We start from the raw sequence: 23630 nt of genomic DNA on the forward strand, positions 1-23630 counted from the left end.
AGCAGTCTCAGGAGAGGTGAATGTAGAAATTGGTGAGAGCAGTGGTTGCAGTGAGGTAGATAGTTGTTGAAAATTAATAGTGTTAATATTTCTGCGGGTTAGAGGCGGCTTGCCAAAATATCTAATGCCAAATATCAAAATGCCAAAATATTTTTCCCCAGCACGTTTTCACCAAAATACTATCTTTAGGGGTATATTCAGTAGAAGTCGAAAGTTGCCGTCTGTCGAAAAGACGGTAGTTTTCGACTTTTTTAGATCAGAAGGGGTTCCGACCTATTCAGTCTAACCCCAAATTATTCAAAAACTTGTCGAAAAGCACGTGGATCGGCGGAATAGCTGCCGATTCGTGTTCTTCTGTCAAAAACGGAGCCCCCTTTTCGACCCCAAAAAGTCGAATTGAGAATCGGGAGCAGACAGGGGAGAGGAGGAGACGGGGGAGAGCCACGGGCAGACAGCGGAGAGCAGCGCTACAGCAGCGCAGCCGGAGGTTGTGTCACAGCCGCCACTAACATAGAGAGTTTTATTTCGTGAATCCATTAAACAAGAGAAAAAGCAGAACATCCTATACCCCCTTCAGACCCTGTTTTTCCTCAGGATTTTGATTGCAGGTTGGACCCGAGTCACAGGTCCTACCTCCCTTTCACTCTGCAGTTTGGATCCGCGTTACTCCTGGGTACTCCACCCGGCTCCAGCAAGTAGCTGTAGCGCTGCTCTCTCCCGTCTGCCCGCGGCTCTCCCCGTCTCAGCTCCCGCATCTCAATTCGACTTTTTTTAAAGTCGAATTGAGATGGCATTGAATAGCCCTGGTCGGATCTATTCCCACAAATGAATGTCGGAATGGATCCGACTTAAATTAAATATACCCATTAGTGTGGTGGGGTTCTTTATGAAAGCCCGTAACAACTACCGTTTGGTAGCTGCATTGTTGAAAGGAATACACCTGAGCAAGAATTGCTATAGCATTACTACATACTTGGGCATAATAAAACATTTACTAAGCAGGAGATCTCGTTTAAGGATTTCATCAAAGGAAGAACACTTAATACCACAGATTACTGGCCTGAGAGTGTGGATAGTACATTAAAAGTGGCTATGTGATACTGAACTTCCAGAAGGAGATGTCCCATGTAACCCTAGTTACAGTACTTACCCTATACATGCCCCAACATTGTTTCGCCTTTTTCCTCTTGTATACACCATTATAACACATGTATATACAGTACATATACATATTGTCTTCCAGTCAGCTAGCACTGAGCAGACCTCTGTCCATTCATATAAGCAGCAGGAACCTAGAACTCAGTCCCTGACAGTCCTCATTCATTCATTCATTCATTCATTCATTCATTCAACATACACTGCAGGTGTGATGTTGAGTAAAACTTACACCTATTTGCATGTAATTACACTGTGCATGCTCCAGACCTGGGCGATGCCAGTCATGTGCATTTCCATCACATCTCCACTTTCAACCGAAAAGGTGTGACTAGGCAGTAATGGAGAGTTCTCATGTTGGCAAAGCTGAATGGTTAGTATTACTGCCTCACAGCACTGAGGTCATGGGTGTGAGTCCAACCATGACCAAAACTGTGTGGAGTTTGTATATTCTCCCCATACTTGCGTGGGTTTTCTGTGAGTACTCCGGTTTCCTCCCACAATCTCAAAAAATATACTGGTAGGTTAATTGACTCCCAACAGTATTAACCCTAGCTTGCATGTGTGTGCGTATACACGTGGTAGGGAATATAGATTGTAAGCTCCACTGGGGCAGGGACTGATGTGAATGGCCAAATATTCTCTGTAAAGCGCTGAGGAATATGTGTGCGCTATATAAAAAATAACTGGTAATAAAAGAAGCCAGACACTTGGACGCACAGCAATTGTAAGGTGGACAGTGCACAAAACAGGACCTCTCATAGCACACCTCCTTCCTACGTCTCCTAATCTGTACCTGCTCAGGCTAAGGAAGGGTGTCAGTATTATTGGGATAAAGAAGGTTTAGCGCAACGCAGGTGGCTCATGTGGGTCCTAAATCAATTAGCTGGCAATCCAGCCGTGCATTTAAACTACAATAGATCCATGCACTGCTCAGCTCTGCACTGCATACTGAGGTTATGTGGAGCTGTAGAAGAAATATGCAATAACCTTGTGTTCTAGCACTGCACATATTACATCGTAGTCACCGCTGTCTATAGGAAGCACTTTGCCATCATCTTTAGCTATCCCGACAGGGATAATCCATTAAATCTGAGCCTTTAATATTAACAAAGAGGCTATCTTATATTTAAAAGTTCAGGACAAAGCATTTGTCACTCAATTGTCCCTTTAAGAAGGGAGCATATAGTGAGAAATTACATTGAGGTATTATTGATTTTTGTTAGCTAATGTGATTACTCACAATTGGTGTTTTATTTCAGGATGCTGGGTTTTGGGTTGATGACTGTATTATTAAGCTGGACATCTCTGGCACTTGATACATCCTCTTCTGTGGTAAGTTCCCCTCTTTATACACTTGGTATACATTGATGAGTTATATGACCCTTCCAGCCTTTCTTCCTAAACAACATGACAAGGACACACTCCTTTCTCTTCTACTTTACAATATAGCAGTGTGATAAACGGTCTGTAATCCTAGCAACCAATTGGATGTAAACAACACTTTGTCAATATATTTAAGATGATATCTTTAGCTATAAAACGGATGGTTATGAGCAACAGGAAATTTCTGAACATAACAACACCATTTTATTTTTTTAAGTAAGGCCCATTGTGCCTATACCATCAAAGGGTTCCGGTATGAATGGTCTACAATGTTAAGGTCACCACTCATTAGGTCGACCACTATTGGTCGACATCAACATGGTCGACACAGGAACATGGTCGACACATGACAAGGTCGACATGAATTTTTTGTTTTGTTTTTTACTTTTTTGGTGTCATTTTCTGCGTGAAGTGATGGTAGAACCCCAATTAGTGCAACGCGTCCCCTCGCATGGCTCGCTTCGCAAGCCATGCTTCGGGCAAGGTTACCGTTCCCAATCGTAGTCCTCGTGGATCGTAAAGTATGAAAAAGTTCCAAAAAAGAAAAAAAAGTGAAAAACTTATGTCGACCTTTTCATGTGGCGCCCATTTGTCCATGTCGACCAATAGTGGGCGACCTAATGAGTGTCGACCTTAACATTGTCGACTATCTGACCGGATACCCCATCATAGGATGCACCCTGAACCATGCAACATTCTGACAGTGTAGAAAATGTCTATCTGAGATCCCACAGCAATATGGATAGCATAAAGTATGTGCTAATGAGGGACCCCAAAACAGAATGTGGTGACCAAATTAACAGGTTAGCCCAGTGGGTACCAACGTTTATTGAATTACGGTGCCCTAGAGTACCAGCATTTTTATCATGGCACCCCCAGACCAAAAAGATTCTTATTGAGATATTAAGAAAAAAAAAATATTAAAATAAGTAAATTGAGATTACCTGTCACCCTGATTATCTGTGGTGGTGGACAGGGTTTGTCTACGTGTATTACTATTGGCAGCCGCCAGCACTGGTATTACCTATCATATTGACCATAAATAATTTGATTTGGTTCTGTACACCAAACTGTGGCATTCCTGCAAGTGCTCTGCGGCACCCAGTTTGGAAACCACAGGGTAAAGCCTGCCCATACACTTAAAGATTTATTGTCTGATCTGGCTGGTTGGAATGAAAATCTGGTAATGGATGAGAGCAAATGACAATTGACCATTTGCTCCCAAGCACTGAAAAACAGACACAAATGGTCAATCAGACAAATTAGTTAAATCTTTTTGATTTAACCAATTTATCTGAACAACAGTTTTAGTCAGTTTTCCAGCATTTCAGAGCAAATGGGTCAATTGTCGTTTGCTCTCATCCATTACCAGATTTTCACTCCAACCAGCCAGATCAGACAATAAATCTTTAGGTGTATGCGCAGCTACATATATCTGATCTAGTGCAGTCAGTGTTTTCATTGGGGACACTTCTATGTCACAAGATAGGTGCTCAGACATTATGGTTTTCTCTGGAAGAAACTGTAACTCAAACTTCTGGTAAGGCTTTATACTATGATGCTATTATTTTGATTGTCATTGCTACAATTTGACAGTAGATGTTATTATTTGGGTTTGGACAAAGTATGATTCCACTCAAAACTGAAAATGCAGTTTTTGGTAGATACGGACCCTAATGATCAGTGCGCCCACCAGCCACTGTTACGCCTGCTCCTGTATTCTCCCACTGACAGTAGGAGTGGGAAGAGTCCATCGATCTCTGCCACCCCCCCCCCCCCCTTGCTTATGCCAGCTTGTTTTTATTCATACATGTAGTTTGTTGTCATCAATAGAAAAGAAACCTGCTCAGTATGTTAATAGTATACCTGAGTACCACTCTATCTGCCCCTTACCAGCCACTGCTCACTGTAGAGTGCTAACGTAGAGCAGGTGGACAGCCGTGGCCACAATGAGTTAATGTCTCTCCATGGTTAGCGGGGAATTGGGGGGATGATGCAGGCTATTCATGTAAGTGCTTAGAAGGCTCAGCTGCTTCTCAGTCCTCACCAAGGAGCCCTTTACACTAGCATCAGCTGTGAGTGCTGTGTCCCATTACAGGGTGTTAAAGGATCAAGGTCTGTGTGTAGGAAATTCACTTTGTCTTCTCGGGGGTCCTCCTTGGAGCATTGTGACCAGATTACCAATCGTCCATTTATTTCCTCTAATTCATTTAGTACTATGATGTTGTTTTCTGGATGACAGTGTTGGGATAGGACTAACTTTTCATGTTGCATAAATGTGAACGTAAATACTTATGTGTGATAACTTATCAGCAATATTATTTACATAACAAAAACAAGTTTCATGGATCTAGCCCATACCAGTGGGAGTCTGCTTACCCCTCCCCCTGTTTGAGATGACAAAATATTAACAGTGTCCACAATGCTGGACACACACACACACACACACACACACACCTATATATATACACACACACATACACACACACGCACCGTCCTACGTGTGTGTATGTGTGTGTATATATATATATATATATATATATATATATATATACACACCTATATATACACACACACACGCACCGTTCTACGTGTGTGTGTGTGTGTGTGTGTGTGTGTTTGTGTATGTATATACATGTATATATATATACCTATACACACATACACACACCTATATATACACACACAAACGCAGCATTCTACGTGTGTGTGTATGTGTATATATATATATATATATATATATATATATATATATATATATATATATATATATATATATTGGAGAAATATGTCTGGCACTCCCCCGTAGGCTAATTGAGCAAGGCTCACACTCCGGTGCCCTCCCGAACAGACCTGGCAGTCTGTATATCTATTGCATTGGGAAGAAGAGGCGGCACTCTGGAGATTCTGGTAAAGCAGTAAACTCTGTCAGGTGAGACTTTATCAAAGTCTCACCTGACAGAGTTTACTGCTTTACCAGAATCTTCTTCCCAATGCAATATATATATATATATATATATATGTATATGTTCCCCGAAACATGTCGGATCAATAAACGGACCGCTTTTTTTTCACTTTCTAGGAGTCTGCTTGAGTGCCGCCCGCTTCTATCTACAATATATATATTTTTATATATATATATATATATATATATATATATATACACACACACACACAGACGTGCGTTTGAAGTAACTTAGGTGTCTCCTATTGTCAGAATGTGCTCATTTCTTACCCAAAAAACAATCACAAATACAATCTTTGTCACTCATCTCCCACCTCATTTATCACAACCTCCTTCTAATCGACCGTCACCTCACCATTAAATTGTTAGCTCTTTAATGAGCAAATACCTTGTTCTTCTTGGTTTTGTTGTCTGCATTTATTTTGTCTACCTGGCACAGTATGTCCCTAGTTGGGAAGCGGTTAAGATACCGCTAGACGGGATCCCTGCGTTCACAGTGTCGATGCCGGAATCCCAATTAGCGGTGAAATGCTGACGCTGAAATCCCGGCGACACAGGCTATTCTCCTTCTGTGGGTGTCCGCAACAACCATTGAGGGAGAATATGACCTGTATGCCGGCGCTCGCCCCGCTGCCGACATACTGGTGGCTGGGATGCCGCTGTCGGTATACTGACGGCCGGCATCCCGGCCACCGGTAATTCATACTGAACCCCCCTAGTTTAGTCATGTGTACCCACTGTCCTAAGCTGTGGAGCACTCTGGTACCTTACACATGAACAAGATGTTATGGTGTGCTTCGCTAATGACCTCCACAGATGGAAGAGACACTGTCATAAAAGTTGCACCATTTAAGGCAGTTTGTAAATTTCACCAAATTATTAATCTGTCCCTAACACAAGGATGGACAAATGCAATAGATCAATTGTTGGCAAGCCTAGCAAAACGACCAGATGTTCTGTGACTTCACTACAGTATGTACTAGTATCTATTTCCACTGAGCTTGACCGTCACGGCCTTGTGGACAGTCACACATCTGAAACAACCTTGCGAGTGAAGGGTAATGCAGCTCCAGCACACTGGAGACATCTCAGGCACACTGGAGATATCTAGGTGAAGATAATTTCAAGAAAGTTTTATTTAGTGAATCCATTAAACAAGAGAAAAAACAGAACATCCTATACCCCCTTCAGACCCTGTTTTTCCCCAGGATTTTGATTACAGGTTGGACCTGAGTCACAGGTCCTACCTCCCTTTCACTCTGCAGTTTGGATCCGCGTTACTCCTGGGTTGACGCCTTTCACACAGAACCCGGGTCAGCTCTGCCAAACAGTTTAGTCATCAGAAGTGGTGTCACAGGCTGGTTAGCCTTGGTTTAGCTCTCCTGTTCTGCTAATCTCCATTTAAGCATGACCCGGGTTGTACTCTTTCAGACAGCAGGCAAACGATGGTTGATGTCCCAGATTGTCCCTTTCACACAGAGAAAGGACCCGGGTAGACCTGGCTTGCTCTCGCAAATTTCTGGGTCCTTTTCTCTGTCTGAAAGGAGTATTACTGTTATAAAGCACTTAATAGTCACACCTCCAAATTATATCAATGAGTTATATCAGGAGTAGATAACATGCAGTATTAGACATCCCAGAATGCTCTACCACAGTTTTGCTTATTGATTATATTAAAACTGTGGCAGGAGGCTGGGATGTGTAGTTCCACAGCAGCTGTAGTGGCAAAGGTTGCCTAATCCGGAGTTGTATTATCCATTCCTGATGGACAGATAAGAATTAAATGAATGACAAATACTGAGTGAAATAGAGTGAGGGGAATACAGCTGTACAATTGTTTTTGAGTGCACATCATGTATTGCAGATTTCTGCTCGCATCCTCCTGTGGTGTAAATGGAAAGTCGTCTAAAGTAGGGCTTTTGGGCATCTTAGCTACAGGGCGCACAGAATGCAACACTCACGGCTTGCACGGGGCTGGACATCCAACATCTCAATATCACTTTAGATGGGAGCTATATGCACAAGCACACAATTGAATTCCCCCTAATGCACAGTATAGGACAGATTATCAGAAATTGTGATCTCCGATAACAGCACACAAGCAGATTGCCATCAGCGGCAGATCATTTTCCATTGTGAAGGATAAACATCCGTTTGTATTATTTTAATTTTTGCTGATCATTGGTAGGTGATAGAGGCATATATATGGCCAACTGTAATTATGTAAGCTATACAGGGGAGGGATCCTGGGGTGCGACCCTGTGGAGACCTTTCAGTACTGCATACAAAGATAAGGCAGCAGATGCACAATTCAAACACTACCAATCGTTTAGTAATAATCATTGTAATAAAATTTTGTATTTTGGATGAGGTTCTTTGCATAGTTATGGCCATAAATAACGGCTTGCCCACCAGCGTCCAGGTGACCTCATTAATCGGGCAAGTCCCTAACATATTGAAGGGTACAAGTCCAGGGCACTGGACACCCTAAGGCCAAGCAGTTGAGCATAGGGATGGCCATCGATAATTCCAAACCACCAATGGTTTTTGACCAGTATCTAATACTTTCACCATTGATGGCAGATCATTAGATAGTGCTCCACCATCGATGGTGGGGTGTGAGGCCAATGGTGATGGATTTTTACTGTGCACTACACTTTGCCTGGAGTCAGGGGTAGATACATGCTGCCTTGGCCATACGGACCTCACCTCCTGGCTCCTGCCCTCAACACTCATTACTGTCTAGTGATGTCGGACAGCACCGCTGCGTGCTGACATGTCAGACAGTCTTCTAGTTCCTGCTCACCCCCGTATGGTAATGGCGGGGAAGGGAAGGCAGAATGGCTGCAGAGTAACTTATACTTAGCTGTCAGTCAGCACTCAACAGCCTCGCCCCCCTCTCCCTGCCCACTGTTTCTATTACTCTTATTAGTGTAGACCAGTGGTTTCCAAACTTTTTTGAATCACGGCGCCCTAGAATATCAGAATTTTTTTCATGGCACCCCAGGCCAAAAATTTCTTATTGAGAAATTTAGAAAGAAATATTACATTAAGTAGATTGCGTTTATATGTCATCCTTAGAGTCAGTTGTGTGGTGAGGGACAAGATTTGCTTCTGTTTGGCCACATATTTTATGACTGGCAGCCACCAGCACTGGTTTTGCCTATTATATTGACCATGAATGATTTGAATTGGTCCTGGACCACCAACCCAGGGCACCCCTGCAAGTGTACCAAGGCACCCCAGGGAGCCACGGCACACAGTTTGGGATCCTCTGGTGTAGACTGTGTGCAGCCAGCCGCCAGGGGAGCTATACCATGTATGCACAGAGGTAACTATTGGTCGCAGAGACGTTCTCCAGCAAAGCCCCTTCTGCGCATGCGTGGCTATTTGATGGCAGGAACCGTCAGTGGTAGATGGTATCATATTTTATAACCATTGATGGTTCCAGATAATTCACCTATCGATGGCAACCATTGATGGGGGGAAGTACCGATGGCCATCCCTAGCCGAGCAACCCCATGGCAACACTCTATATATAGTGAAGAATGAGTTACATTGAAACAACACACGCAATAAGGATGAAAGGAAATATGAAATTAAAGGCCCATACACATTAGACGATGTCGCTCTGTGAGCGACATCGTCTAATGTTTCCCCCTCCCGGGCCGGCCGGTCGGCGGCCGCCTGTACGCACTGAGCGATATGACCGCTCATATCGCTCAGTGACGTCACGCCCCCACCAGCCCTGCATGAAGGTCGTGGACGACAGTCCACATCCTTCATGCATGCACTACCGACAGCGACGATCGTTGCCGACCCGCGGGGCCGCGCGTCGGTCGTCGCTGGCGGCATACACACTTGACGATAAAGTGAGCAACGTCGCTCAAGGAGGGGGAAAATGAGCAACGTCGCTCATTTTATCGTTAAGTGTGTATGGACCTTAAGTGTTAACCTGTATTGTTCCTGAGGCCAACCAGCCACAACAGTCCAGGGGGACCCATGCCCCAAAGACCCACCTCCCGTCTGACATTCTAATATACATTTGTGCAGGACTCACCTTGCTCTGCATGCAGTCTGAGAAATGTCAGTAACCTTATACCCCTTTCACACCGCAGCTATAACCCGGTAAATAGCCGTTTTTTAAGCCTTCCAAAACGGTTCTAGCTGCGGTGTGAAAGGGCCACTTTGAATTTACTGGTTACAGATTACTGGTATTTTAAAACAGTTAAAAAGCAGGGTCCTACACGGTTCAGACCCGTGTCATTGTGCAATGTGAAAGGCTCAGAAACTGTATTTTCCAAACCACAGAAGGTGATAGGCTGTCTCCATGCGTGATGTCACCAGGCAGAAGCAGGAAATAAACTGGAGGAAACATATGAGAGTGAAGAAGCATTTTTTTTTATACAGAATACAGTTTAAAATGGCAGGAGGTTAGGGAGCTGCTTAGGATGAGAGGGGATGAAGAAATTGCTAGACAAATCACTGGGACAGTGAAGGATGCAGTCTTCTACAAAAACATGGTAAAGATGCTTGAAGCTGCTGGGTTTCATCGTACGACTAGCCAAATTATTAATAATTAATTAATAATTATTAATAATGTGTGGGCCAGAAAAGTCCATTTAAAATGACAACCACTGTTTTCTATGGGAGAAACGGGTTCAGTGTGAAAGGTACCAAAACGGTAATGAAATGGTAATATACTGGTTACAACATGCGATGTGAAGGGGGTTTAACTGCTCAGACCCGTTTTAAGAACCGTTTCAAGAACCGTTTCAAAAGCAGGGTTTGCGATGTGAAAGCAGCATAATTAAAACCAATATATAGGACAGGTGGCCGTGGGTGCTACCACCAGGCAGAAGGTGTCTCTGGCCTTCTATTGTGTATGTAAATACACAGCATTAGGTATACAGGGCAGGGGTCCTGGGGTGCACACCGGTAATGAGAGGTGCGACCCTGTGGGAGACCTTTCCGTACTGCATACAAAGACAAGGCTGTAGGTGCACAATTCAAACACTACCAATTGTTTTATAATAATCATTGCAATAAAATTTAGTATTTTGAATGAGGTTCTTTGCATACTTATGGCCATAAATAACAACTTGCTCACCAGCTGCCAGGTGACCTCATTAATCGGGCAAGTACCTAACATATTGGGGGGTACAAGTCTGGGGTGCGGGACACCCAAGCTATATAAGTTTTTCATAACACGCTGATTTATTTCTGATACAATTCTTACCACTTATTTAGTAAATAAGTTACCATTCTAGCAGTTGGTTATGCTCCTATAAATCTTTTTAAAAGCATACACTTTTATTTCCATATTTATCGCTTCTATATTTTAAAAGAATATGAAAGCATTCCCTCTCTGGATGTTAGTACATACTGCACACTCTGAGACATTATTATGGATGTATATGTTATGTAGCAAATCATAGAAAGCCCATTTTATCTGATCAAGTCACAGTACTTTTAAAATATACAGTATGGATTTTCCACTTTAAAATAAATGTATTGCATGTGCTCTTCGGAGCTCATCCTCATCTGTGTCTATAAAGGAAAGATGATATCTGTAACTATAAATGATACTATCCATTTTTATATCTTGCCTTCTGCACTTATGAGTATTTATGGTGCCTTGTTATGTGACTGTAGGTAGATAAAAGATTTACATCCAGTCCCATCTGTGGTAGGATCTTTCTCTCATGTGCATAAGTGGATTGTGTCACCCCAGAGCCAAATATCACAATCATTTATTTTATGAGCTTAGTGTGTGTCCTATTCCTCCTGGGGAAACAGTAAGGACCATCTGGGTGAGAGACCTGGAGACATATTGATTGCACATAAAACCTTTAGCCTGTAATACATTAGTTAGATTATCAATTAACTGATTAGGGTGCCCAGGACATTCCCATGGTGTCACGTAGAGTCATTTAAATGATTGGTTGTATCCTTGTTTACCAACAATGGTGTGAATTGCACATAGAAATGTGACTGAAATAAATTAACAAAAATGTGGGGTAACAAGTTCATATTTTGTGTGGATTTTGACATGCATATATTGTAGGATATATGCAACCTAAAGTTTAACATATAGTTGCAGTAGTTACAGTATCTTCAGCAACGTGAGAAGTGTTAAAAAATACATAAAAATAGCATCAGTGCTATAGCCAGCATTTTTCCTCTGCCACTTCCTTTGATGATAATAAGAAATCTGAAGGGTGAGCATGGTTAACACAAAATCCTTGTGGATGCTATAGATGTGGAAAATCTAGGTGTACAATGTGTACTCGTATGCCCAGAACGAACACATCTGTAACTTTATCATTTTCAAATGAGATATAAGGTCGTTAATGAGCTGTGATTCTAATGGCCCATACACACGGTGAGATTCGGGCTATGCCCGATTCTCACTATGCGACAGGGGCCAGGTCGGCACATAGTCAGTATCGCAAGCACAAAGAAAAAAAATAAGATTTTACTCACCGGTAAATCTATTTCTCGTAGTCCGTAGTGGATGCTGGGAACTCCGTAAGGACCATGGGGAATAGCGGCTCCGCAGGAGACTGGGCACAACTAAAGAAAGCTTTAGGACTACCTGGTGTGCACTGGCTCCTCCCACCATGACCCTCCTCCAGACCTCAGTTAGGATACTGTGCCCGGAAGAGCTGACACAATAAGGAAGGATTTTGAATCCCGGGTAAGACTCATACCAGCCACACCAATCACACCGTATAACTCGTGATGCTATACCCAGTTAACAGTATGAATAACAACTGAGCCTCACCAACAGATGGCTCATAACAATAACCCTTTAGTTAAGCAATAACTATATACAAGTTTTGCAGACAATCCGCACTTGGGATGGGCTCCCAGCATCCACTACGGACTACGAGAAATAGATTTACCGGTGAGTAAAATCTTATTTTCTCTGACGTCCTAGTGGATGCTTGGAACTCCGTAAGGACCATGGGGATTATACCAAAGCTCCCAAACGGGCGGGTGAGTGCGGATGACTCCGCAGCACCGAATGAGCAAACTCAAGGTCCTCCTTTGCCAGGGTATCAAACTTGTAGAATCTTGCAAAAGTGTTTGAACCCGATCAAGTAGCAGCTCGGCAAAGTTGTAAAGCCGAGACCCCTCGGGCAGCCGCCCAAGAAGAGCCCACTTTCCTCGTGGAATGGGCCTTTACAGATTTAGGATGCGGCAGTCCAGCCGCAGAATGTGCAAGTTGAATCGTGCTACAGATCCAGCGAGCAATAGTCTGCTTAGAAGCAGGAGCACCCAGCTTGTTGGGTGCATACAGGATAAATAGCGAGTCAGTTTTTCTGACTCCAGCCGTCCTGGAAACATATATTTTCAGGGCCCTGACTACGTCCAGCAACTTGGAGTCCTCCAAGTCCCGAGTAGCCGCAGGCACCACAATAGGTTGGTTCACATGAAAAGCTGATACCACCTTAGGAAGGAATTGGGAACGCGTCCTCAATTCCGCCCTATCCACATGAAAAATCAGATAAGGGCTTTTGCATGACAAAGCCGCCAATTCTGATACACGCCTGGCCAAGGCCAACAGCATGACCACTTTCCACGTGAGGTATTTTAGCTCCACGGTTTTAAGTGGCTCAAACCAATGCGACTTCAGGAAATCCAACACCACGTTGAGATCCCACGGTGCCACTGGAGGCACAAACGGGGGCTGAATATGCAGCACTCCCTTAACAAAAGTCTGAACTTCAGGCAGTGAACCCAGTTCTTTTTGGAAGAAAATGGACAGAGCCGAAATCTGGACCTTAATGGAACCCAATTTTAGGCCCATAGACACTCCTGACTGTAGGAAGTGCAGAAAACGACCCAGTTGAAATTCCTCCGTTTCTGGCCTCACACCAAGCAACATATTTTCGCCAAATACGGTGGTGATGTGTTACGGTCACATCTTTCCTCGCCTTAATCAGCGTAGGAATTATTTCCTCTGGAATGCCTTTTTTCTTTAGGATCCGGTGTTCAACCGCCATGCCGTCAAACGCAGCCGCGGTACGTCTTGGAACAGACAGGGTCCCTGCTGCAGCAGGTCCTGTCTGAGCGGCAGAGGCCATGGGTCCTCTGAGATCATTTCTTGAAGTTCTGGGTACCAAGATCTTCTTGGCCAATCCGGAACCACGAGTATAGTTCGTACTCCTCTCTTTCTTATTCTCAGTACCTTGGGTATGAGAGGCAGAGGAGGGAACACATACACCGACTGGTACACCCACGGTGTTACCAGAGCGTCCACAGCTATCGCCTGAGGGTCCCTTGACCTGGCGCAATATCTTTTTAGCTTTTTGTTGAGGCGGGACGCCATCATGTCCACCTGTGGCCTTTCCCACTGGTGTACAATCATTTGAAAGACTTCTGGATGAAGTCCCCACTCTCCCGGGTGGAGGTCGTGCCTGCTGAGGAAGTCTGCTTCCCAGTTGTCCACTCCCGGAATGAACACTGCTGACAGTGCTAACACGTGATTCTCCGCCCAACGGAGAATCCTTGTGGCTTCTGCCATCGCCATCCTGCTTCTTGTGCCGCCCTGTCTGTTTACATGGGCGACCGCCGTGATGTTGTCTGACTGAATCAGTACCGGCTGGTGTTGAAGCAGGGGCCTTGCCTGACTTAGGGCATTGTAAATGGCCCTTAGTTCCAGAATATTTATGTGTAGGGCAGTCTCCTGACTTGACCATAGTCCTTGGAAATTTCTTCCCTGAGTGACTGCCCCCCAGCCTCGAAGGCTGGCATCCGTGGTCACTAGGACCCAGTCCTGTATGCCGAATCTGCGGCCCTCTAGAAGATGAGCACTCTGCAGCCACCACAGTAGAGACACCCTGGCCCTTGGGGACAAGGTTATCAGCCGATGCATCTGAAGATGCGATCCGGACCACTTGTCCAGCAGATCTCACTGAAAGATCCTTGCATGGAACCTGCCGAATGGAATTGCTTCGTAAGAAGCTACCATCTTTCCCAGGACTCGCGTGCAGTGATGCACCGACACCTGTTTTGGTTTTAGGAGGTCTCTTACAAGAGATGACAACTCCCTGGCCTTCTCCTCCGGGAGAAACACTTTTTTCTGTTCTGTGTCCAGAACCATCCCCAGGAACAGTAGACGCGTTGTAGGAACCAGCTGTGACTTCGGGATATTCAGGATCCAGCCGTGCTGTTGTAGCACTGTCTGAGCTAGTGCTACTCCGATCAACAACTGTTCCCTGGACCTCGCCTTCATAAGGAGATCGTCCAAGTACGGGATAATTATGACTCCCTTTTTTCGAAGGAGTATCATCATTTCTGCCATTACCTTGGTAAATACCCTCGGAGCCGTGGATAGACCAAACGGCAACGTCTGGAATTGGTAATGACAGTCCTGTACCACAAATCTGAGGTACTCCTGGTGAGGAGGGTAAATGGGGACATGCAGGTAAGCATCCTTGATGTCCAGTTATACCATGTAATCCCCCTCGTCCAGGCTCGCAATAACCGCTCTGAGCGATTCCATTTTGAACTTCAACCTTCTTATGTAAGTGTTCAGTGATTTTAGATTTAAAATGGGTCTCACCGAACTGTCCGGTTCGGTTTCGGTACCACAAACAACGTGGAATAATAACCCCTTCCCTGTTGCAGGAGGGGTACCTTGATTATCACCTGCTGAGAGTACAGCTTGTGAATTGCCTCCAGCACTGCCTCCCTGTCTAGGGGAGTTGTTGGCAAAGCTGATTTGAGGAAACGGCGAGGGGGAGACGTCTCGAATTCCAGCTTGTAACCCTGAGATACCACTTGTAGAATCCAGGGATCTACCTGTGAGCGAGCCCACTGGTCGCTGAAGTTCCGGAGACGGGCCCCCACCGCACCTGGCTCCGCCTGTGGAGCCCCAGCGTCATGCAGTGGACTTAGAGGAAGCGGGAGAGGGCTTTTGCTCCTGGGAACTGGCTGTATGGTGCAGCTTTTTCCCTCTGCCTCTGGGCAGAAAGGATGCGCCTTTAACCCGCTTGCCTTTCTGTGACCGAAAGGACTGTACCTGATAATACGGTGCTTTCTTTGGCTGTGAGGGAACATGGGGTAAAAATGTTGACTTTCCAGCAGTTGCTGTGGAGACAAGGTCCGAGAGACCCTCCCCAAACAATTCCTCACCTTTGTAAGGCAAAACCTCCATCTGCATCACCTGTCCATTGCCAGGTCCACAATACCCTCCTGGCAGATATGGACATTGCATTTACTCTAGATGCCAGCCGGCAAATATCCCTCTGGGCATCTCTCATATATAAGAGTGCATCCTTAATATGCTCTATGTTTAGCAATATAGTGTCCCTGTCCAGGGTATCAATGTTATCAGACAGGGAATCTGACCACGCGGCTGCAGCACTGCACATCCATGCTGAAGCAATAGCCGGTCGCAGTATAAAACCTGAGTGTGTATACACAGACTTCAGGATAGCCTCCTGCTTTCTATCTGCAGGCTCCTTTAGGGCGGCCGTATCCGGAGACGGTAGTGCCACCTTTTTTGACAAGCGTGTGAGCACTTTATCCACCCTAGGGGATGTCTCCCAACGTGACCTATCCTCTGGCGGGAAAGGGTACGCCATTAGTAATCTTTTAGAAATCACCAGTTTCTTATCGGGGGAAGCCCACGCTTCATCACACACTTCATTCAACTCATCAGATGGGGGAAAAACCACTGGTTGCTTTTTCTCCCCAAACATAATACCCTTTTTTGTGGTACCTGGGTAAAGATCAGAAATGTGCAACACATCTTTCATTGCCGTAATCATGTAACGGATGGCCCTATTGGAATGTACCGTGGTCTCACCGTCGTCGACACTGGAGTCAGTATCCGTGTCAACGTCTGTATCTGCCATCTGCGGTAGCGGGCGTTTTAGGGCCCCCGATGGCTTTTGAGACGCCTGGGCAGGCACGGGCTGAGAAGCCGGCTGTCCCACATCTGTCATGTCGTCAAACCTTTTGTGTAAGAAGTTGACACTGTCACGTACTTCCTTCCACATATCCATCCACTCAGGTGTCGACCCCGCAGGGGGTGACAGCACATTTATAGGCACCTGCTCCGCCTCCACATAAGCCTCCTCATCAAACATGTCGACACAGCCGTACCGACACACCGCACACACACAGGGAATGCTCTGACTGAGGACAGGACCCCACAAAGCCCTTTGGGGAGACAGAGAGAGAGTATTCCAGCATACACCAGAGCGCTATATAATGCCGGGATTTACACTACTCACAGTGATTTCCCTTATAGCTGCTTATTACACAGAATTGCGCCTAAATTTAGTGCCCCCCCTCTCTTTTTTACCCTTATGTAGTCTGAAACTGCAGGGGAGAGCCTGGGAGCGATCCTTCCAGCGGAGCTGTGAGAGGAAATGGCGCCAGTGTGCTGAGGGAGATAGCCCCGCCCCTTTTTCGGCGGACTTCTCCCGCTTTTATTAAATTAATGTGGCAGGGGTATTTTACACATATATAGCCTAGTAAGCTATATTATGTGTGTTTGCCGCCTGTAAGGTACTCAAATTGCTGCCCAGGGTGCCCCCCCAGCGCCCTGCACCCATAGTGACCGGAGTGTGTGGTGTGCACAGGGAGCAATGGCGCACAGCTGCAGTGCTGTGCGCTACCTTAATGAAGACAGGAGTCTTCAGCCGCCGATTTTGAGGAAGATCTTCTTGCTTCTGGCTCTGCAAGGGGGACGGCGGCGCGGCTCCGGGACCGGACGATCATGGACGGGCCCATTGTTCGATCCCTCTGGAGCTAATGGTGTCCAGTAGCCTAAGAAGCCCAAGCTAGCTGCAAGCAGGTAGGTTCGCTTCTCTCCCCTAAGTCCCTCGTAGCAGTGAGTCTGTTGCCAGCAGATCTCACTGAAAATAAAAAACCTAAAATATACTTTCTTTTTCTAGGAGCTCAGGAGAGCCCCTAGTGTGCATCCAGCTCAGCCGGGCACAAAATTCTAACTGAGGTCTGGAGGAGGGTCATGGTGGGAGGAGCCAGTGCACACCAGGTAGTCCTAAAGCTTTCTTTAGTTGTGCCCAGTCTCCTGCGGAGCCGCTATTCCCCATGGTCCTTACGGAGTTCCCAGCATCCACTAGGACGTCAGAGAAATAGGATTTTAATACCTACCGGTAAATCCTTTTCTCTTAGTCCGTAGAGGATGCTGGGGACACTTCAAGAACCATGGGGTATAGACGGGATCCACAGGAGAGATGGGCACTTTAAGACTTTGAAGGGGTGTGAACTGGCTCCTCCCTCTATGCCCCTCCTCCAGACTCCAGTTATAGGAACTGTGCCCAGGGAGACAGACATTTCGAGGAAAAGGATTTATTGTTAAACTAAGGTGAGATACATACCAGCTCACACCACAAACACACCGTACAACATGGCATTTAACAGAACTCCAGTTAACGGCATGAACCATGTCAGCAACAGGCGGACTATAACAAAAACACAACCTGTGTGTAAACATAACTAATAACTGCAGATAGAGTCCGCACTGGGACGGGCGCCCAGCATCCTCTACGGACTAAGAGAAAAGGATTTACCGGTAGGTATTAAAATCCTATTTTCTCATACGTCCTAGAGGATGCTGGGGAAACTTCAAGATCCATGGGGTTTATACCAAAGCTCTAGAACGGGCGGGAGAGTGCGGATGACTCTGCAGCACCGATTGACCAAACATGAGGTCCTCATCAGCCAGGGTATCAAACTTGTAAAATTTCGCAAAAGTGTTTGAACCCGACAAAGTAGCTGCTCGGCAGAGTTGTACTGCCGAGACTCCCCGGGCAGCCGCCCAGGATGAGCCCACCTTTCTGGTAGAGTGGGCCTTCACTGATTTCGGTAACGGCAATCCAGCCATAGAATGAGCCTGCTGAATCATATGACAGATCCAGCACGCAATAGTCTGCTTGGAAGCAGGATTTCCAATCTTGTTGGAAGCATAAAGGACAAACAGAGCTTCTGTTTTCCTAATCTGAGCCGTTCTGGTGACATAAATCTTTAAAGCCCTGACAACATCGAGAGATTTTGACTCCGCAAAGGCGTCAGTAGCCACCGGCACCACAATAGACTGGTTCATGTGGAACGATGAAACCACCTTCGGCAGAAATTGTTGACGAGTCCTCAACTCTGCTCTATCTTCATGGAAGATTAAATAAGGACTCTTGTGAGACAAAGCCGCTAACTCAGACACCCGCCTTGCGGATGCTAAGGCCAATAACATGACCACTTTCCAAGTGAGAAATTTCAACTCCACCTTCTGTAAATGTTCAAACCAATGTAATTGAAGGAACTGCAACACCACATTAAGATCCCACGGTGCCACTGGGGGCACAAATGGAGGTTGGATGTGCAAAACGCCTTTCACGAAATTGTTTTTGAAAGAAAACCGATCGAGCCTAACTTTAGGCCCGCATCCACACCTGCTTGCAGAAAATGGAGAAAACGCCCTAGCTGAAATAGGAGCCTTCTTGGATTCACACCAAGACACATATTTTCTCCAAATACGGTGGAAAATGTTTTGACGTTACTCCTTTCCTAGCTTGAAGAAGTGTGGGAATGACTTCACTGGGAATACCCTTTCGGGCTAGGATCCGGCGTTCAACCACCAAGCCGTCAAACGTAGCCGTGGTAAGTCGTGATATACGCACGGCCCCTGCTGTAACAGATCCTCTCGTAGAGGAAGAGGCCAGGGATCTCCTATGAGTAACTCCTGAAGATCTGGATACTAAGCCCTCCTTGGCCAGTCCGGGACAATGAGGATTGCCTGAACCTTTGTTCTTCTTATGATCTTTAACACCTTTGGAATGAGTGGAAGCGGAGGGAACACATACACCGACTGAAACACCCATGGTGTCACTAGTGCGTCCACTGCTATTGCTTGAGGGTCCCTCGACCTGAAACAATATCTCTGAAGTTTCTTGTTGAGGCGAGACGTCATCATGTCTATTTGAGGAATTCCCCCAAAGACTTGTCACTTCTGCAAAGACCTCTTGATGAAGACCCCACTCTCCTGGATGGAGATCGTGTCTGCTGAGGAAGTCTGCTGACAGAGCGCTTGTATGTCTTTCCGCCCAGCGGAGAACTTTTGTGGCCTCTGCCATTGCCGCTTTGCTCTTTGTTCCGCCCTGGCAGTTTATGTGCGCTACTGCTGTAATATTGTCCGACTGGATTAGGACGGGCAGGTTGCGAAGGAGACGTCCCGCTTGAAGAAGGCAGTTGTAAATGGCCCTTAACTCTAGAACGTTTATGTGTATAAAAACTTCCTGGTTTGACCATCTTCCCTGGAAGCTTTCCCCCTGTGTGACTGCTCCCCAGCCTCGGAAACTCGCATCTGTGGTCACTAGGATCCAGTCCTGGATCCCGACCCTGCATCCCTCTAGGAGGTGAGAGCTGTGCAGCCACCACAGGAGTGAGATTCTGGTCTTGGCGGAAAGGATTATTTTCCGGTGCACGTGCAGATGGGATCCGGACCACTTGTCCAACAGGTCCCACTGAAACACTCTGGCATGGAATCTGCCAAATTGAATGGCCTCGAAAGCCGCCACCATCTTCCCCAGCAATCGAGTGCATTGATGGATTGACACTCTCGCTGGTTTCAGAATTTGTTTGACCAAACTCTGAATTTCCAGAGCCTTCTCTTCTGGAAGAAAAACTCTCTAAGTCTGTATCCAGAATCATTCCCAAAAACGACAGTCATTTCATCGGATTCAACTGTGACTTCGGCAAGTTTAGGATCCAACCATGTTGTTGTAGAACTGTCAGGGAGAGCATAATGTCCTGCACCAGCGTGTCTTTGGATCTCGCCTTTATCAGGAGATCGTCCAAGTACGGGATAATTGTGACTCCTTGCTTGCGAAGGAGAACCATCATTTCCGCCATTACCTTGGTGAAAATCCTCGGAGCCGTGGACAGAACAAACGGCAACGTCTGAAATTGGTAATGACAATCCTGAATAGCAAACCTCATGTAAGCCTGATGCGGAGGATATATGGGGATGTGTAAGTAGGCATCCTTTATGTCGACCGACACCATGAAATCCCCTTCCTCCAGACTGGAGATCACAGCTCGGAGAGATTCCATCTTGAATTTGAATTTTCTTAGGTAAAGATTGAGGGACTTTAGGTTCAGAATAGGTCTGACCGAACCGTCCGGCTTCGGGACCACAAACAGGCTTGAATAAAAGCCTTCTCCCTGTTGAGACGGGGGAACCCTGATAATGACTTGATTTAGACACAACTTTTGTATTGCATTGCATACAACTGTCCTGTCCGGAAGAGAAGCTGGTAAGGCCGATTTTGAAAAATCGGTGAGGGGGAACGTCTTGAAACTCCAGTTTGTACCCCTGGGACACTATTTCTAAAACCCATGGGTCCAGGGCCGAACAAGCCCAGAATTGACTGAAGAGCTTGAGACGTGCCCCCACCGGTGCGGACTCCCGCAGAGGAGCCCCAGCGTCATGCAGTGGATTTGGCAGAAGCCGGGGAGGACTTCTGCTCCTGGGAACCTGCCACGGCCGGAAATCTTTTACCTTTTCCTCTTCCCCTATTAGCAAGGAAGGAATAACCTCTGCCTTTTTTGTATTTATTTGGCTGAAAGGACTGCATCTGAAAGTGGTGAGCTTTCTTTTGTTGTGGAGGAACATAAGGCAAAAATGACGACTTTACCGCGGTAGCCGTAGATACCAAATCAGTGAGACCCTCACCAAACAAGACACTACTTCTATATTGGAGAGACTCCATAGCTTTCTTAGAGTCAGCATCAGCATTCCATTGATGAATCCACAATGCCCTCCTAGCTGAAATCGCCATGGCATTGGCTTTTGATCCCAAAATGCCAATATCTCGCGCTGCCTCCTTTAGGTAGGCAGCAGCGTTCTTGATATAACCCAGAGTTAACAGGATGCTATCCCTATCTAGGGTATCTATATCAGATGACAAGTTCTCTGCCCACTTTTCGATAGCACTACTCATCCATGCAGATGCGGTGGATAGTCTGAGCAGTGTACCTATGGTGACGTAAATGGATTTTAACGTATTTTCCTGTCTACGATCCGCAGGATCCTTAAGGGCTGCTGTGTCAGGAGACGGTAAAGCCACCTTTTTAGACAACCGTGATAGAGCCTTGTCCACAATGGGGGATGACTCCCACTTTTCTCTATCCCCAGAGGGGAACGTATACGCCACCTGAATCCTTTTGGGAATCAGAAACTTTTTGTCAGGATTTTCCCACATTTTTTCAAACAGAGTATTCAGTTCATGAGAGGGAGTAAACGTTACCTCAGGTTTCTTTCCCTTATACATACAGACCCTAGTATCGGGAACCGCAGGGTCTTTAGTGATATGTAACACGTCTTTTATTGCCACAATCATGTACTGAATGTTCTTTGCCAATTTTGGGTCTAATCTGGCATCACTATAGTCGACACTGGAGTCCGTGTCAGTATCTGTGTCTGCCAACTGAGCAAACAAACGTTTATGTGACCCCGAGGGGGGTCTGAACCTGTGGTAACACATCCTCCACAGATTTCTTACATGACTGGTTCTGGGATTCAGATCTATCTAATCTCTTATTAATAAGAGCCACATTAGCATTCAAGGCATTCAACACATTTACCCAATCAGGAGTCGGCGGTGCTGACAGGGTCACTCCCACAGCCGTTTCTGTCTCTAACAGTCTCCTCCTGGGAAGAGCACTCCGCCTCAGACATGCCGACACACGTGTACCGACACCCACAGACACACTGGGCAAAAAGAGGACAGACCCACAGTAAAGCCTGTCAGAGAAACATAGAGGGATTTTGCCAGCTCACAACCCAGCGCTCAATCCCGGTTCTGAACCGTTAATATAAAGCTTCAGACCTGTAGCGCTTTTATAATACTTATATTTGCACCAAATGAACTGTGCCCCCCCCCCCCGTTTTGCACCCTGTTACTTGTACAGCAGTGTTGAGGAAGGACCAGCGTTTCTGCAGCTCTGTGAAGAGAAAATGACGCGGATGAGAGCTGTGAGGGCTAAGCCCCGCCCCCTTAATGGCGCGCTTCAGCCCCGCTATTTTTTAATATAATTACACTGGCGGTGGTTAGGATTATGTGCCTAGGCACTTATTTTCCACTTTGCCAGCCTTAATGAGGAGTTTATGCTGCCCAGGGCACCCACCCCCCCCCAGCACCCTGCACCCTGTAGTGCCGCTGTGTGTGTGGGAGCATGGCGCGCAGCGCAATCGTTGTGCAGTACCTCAGAAGCGGTCACTGAGGTCTTCTTTTCTTCTTCTACCCACCTGTCTTCTGACTTCTGGCTCTGCAAGGGGGGTGACGATGGGCTCTGGGAGTGAACCCCTAGGCGTACCTAGTGTTCCAAACCCTCAGGAGCTAATGGTGTCCTGTAGCCAAGAAGCAGAGCCTTTAAACTCACTAGAAGTAGGTCTGACTTCTCTCCCCTAAGTCCCACGATGCAGGGAGACTGTTGCCAGCAGTCCTCCCTGAAAATAAAAAACCTAACCTAAAGTCTTTTCAGAGAAACTCAGTAGAGCTCCTCCAAGTGCATCCAGTCTGCCTGGGCACAATTCTAAAACTGGAGTCTGGAGGAGGGGCATAGAGGGAGGAGCCAGTTCACACCCCTTCAAAGTCTTAAAGAGCCCATGTCTCCTGCGGATCCCGTCTATACCCCATGGTTCTTGATGTGTCCCCAGCATCCTCTAGGACGTATGAGAAATCTCACCGTGTGTACACACCGTAAGGCCCAGATTTATCAAGCCTTGCAGAATAATAAATTGCATGGTGATAAAGTACCAACCAACTAGCTACTAACTGACATGTTACAGGCTGTGTTTGAAAAATGACAGTTAGGAGCTGATTGCTTGGTTCTTTATCACTGTGCAATTTATCACTCTCCAAGGCTTGATAAATTTGGGCCTAAGTATGTAATTTATCTGTTAACTTGTGGATGTTGGTTACACCATATAGGACGGACTACAAGATCTTTGCATATCCGTTTTATGGAGCACCGCAGAAACATCTTAAAGAAAAGTACCCTACATAGGGGGATATCCAATTACCCAGTACCACGGGTAATAATATCACCCAGGGCTATCCTATTGAGCTGCGGCTTATCA

At 46.0% G+C, this 23630-nt stretch overlaps 1 protein-coding gene across 2 annotated transcripts in view; it reads left to right on the forward strand.

Annotated features, from left to right (window-relative positions):
- The window catches only part of TTYH2 (tweety family member 2), a 315012-nt gene that overhangs the window by 249722 nt on the left and 41660 nt on the right, over positions 1 to 23630 (forward strand). For both annotated transcript variants that reach the window (XM_063961177.1, XM_063961178.1), the window contains one exon: positions 2418 to 2490. In XM_063961177.1, coding sequence (XP_063817247.1) covers positions 2418 to 2490 — 73 coding nt within the window. The remainder of the gene's footprint in view (positions 1 to 2417; positions 2491 to 23630) is intronic.

The sequence above is a fragment of the Pseudophryne corroboree genome, chromosome 3, assembly GCF_028390025.1.
Source record: "Pseudophryne corroboree isolate aPseCor3 chromosome 3, aPseCor3.hap2, whole genome shotgun sequence".
In the NCBI taxonomy this organism is placed as follows: domain Eukaryota; kingdom Metazoa; phylum Chordata; class Amphibia; order Anura; family Myobatrachidae; genus Pseudophryne; species Pseudophryne corroboree.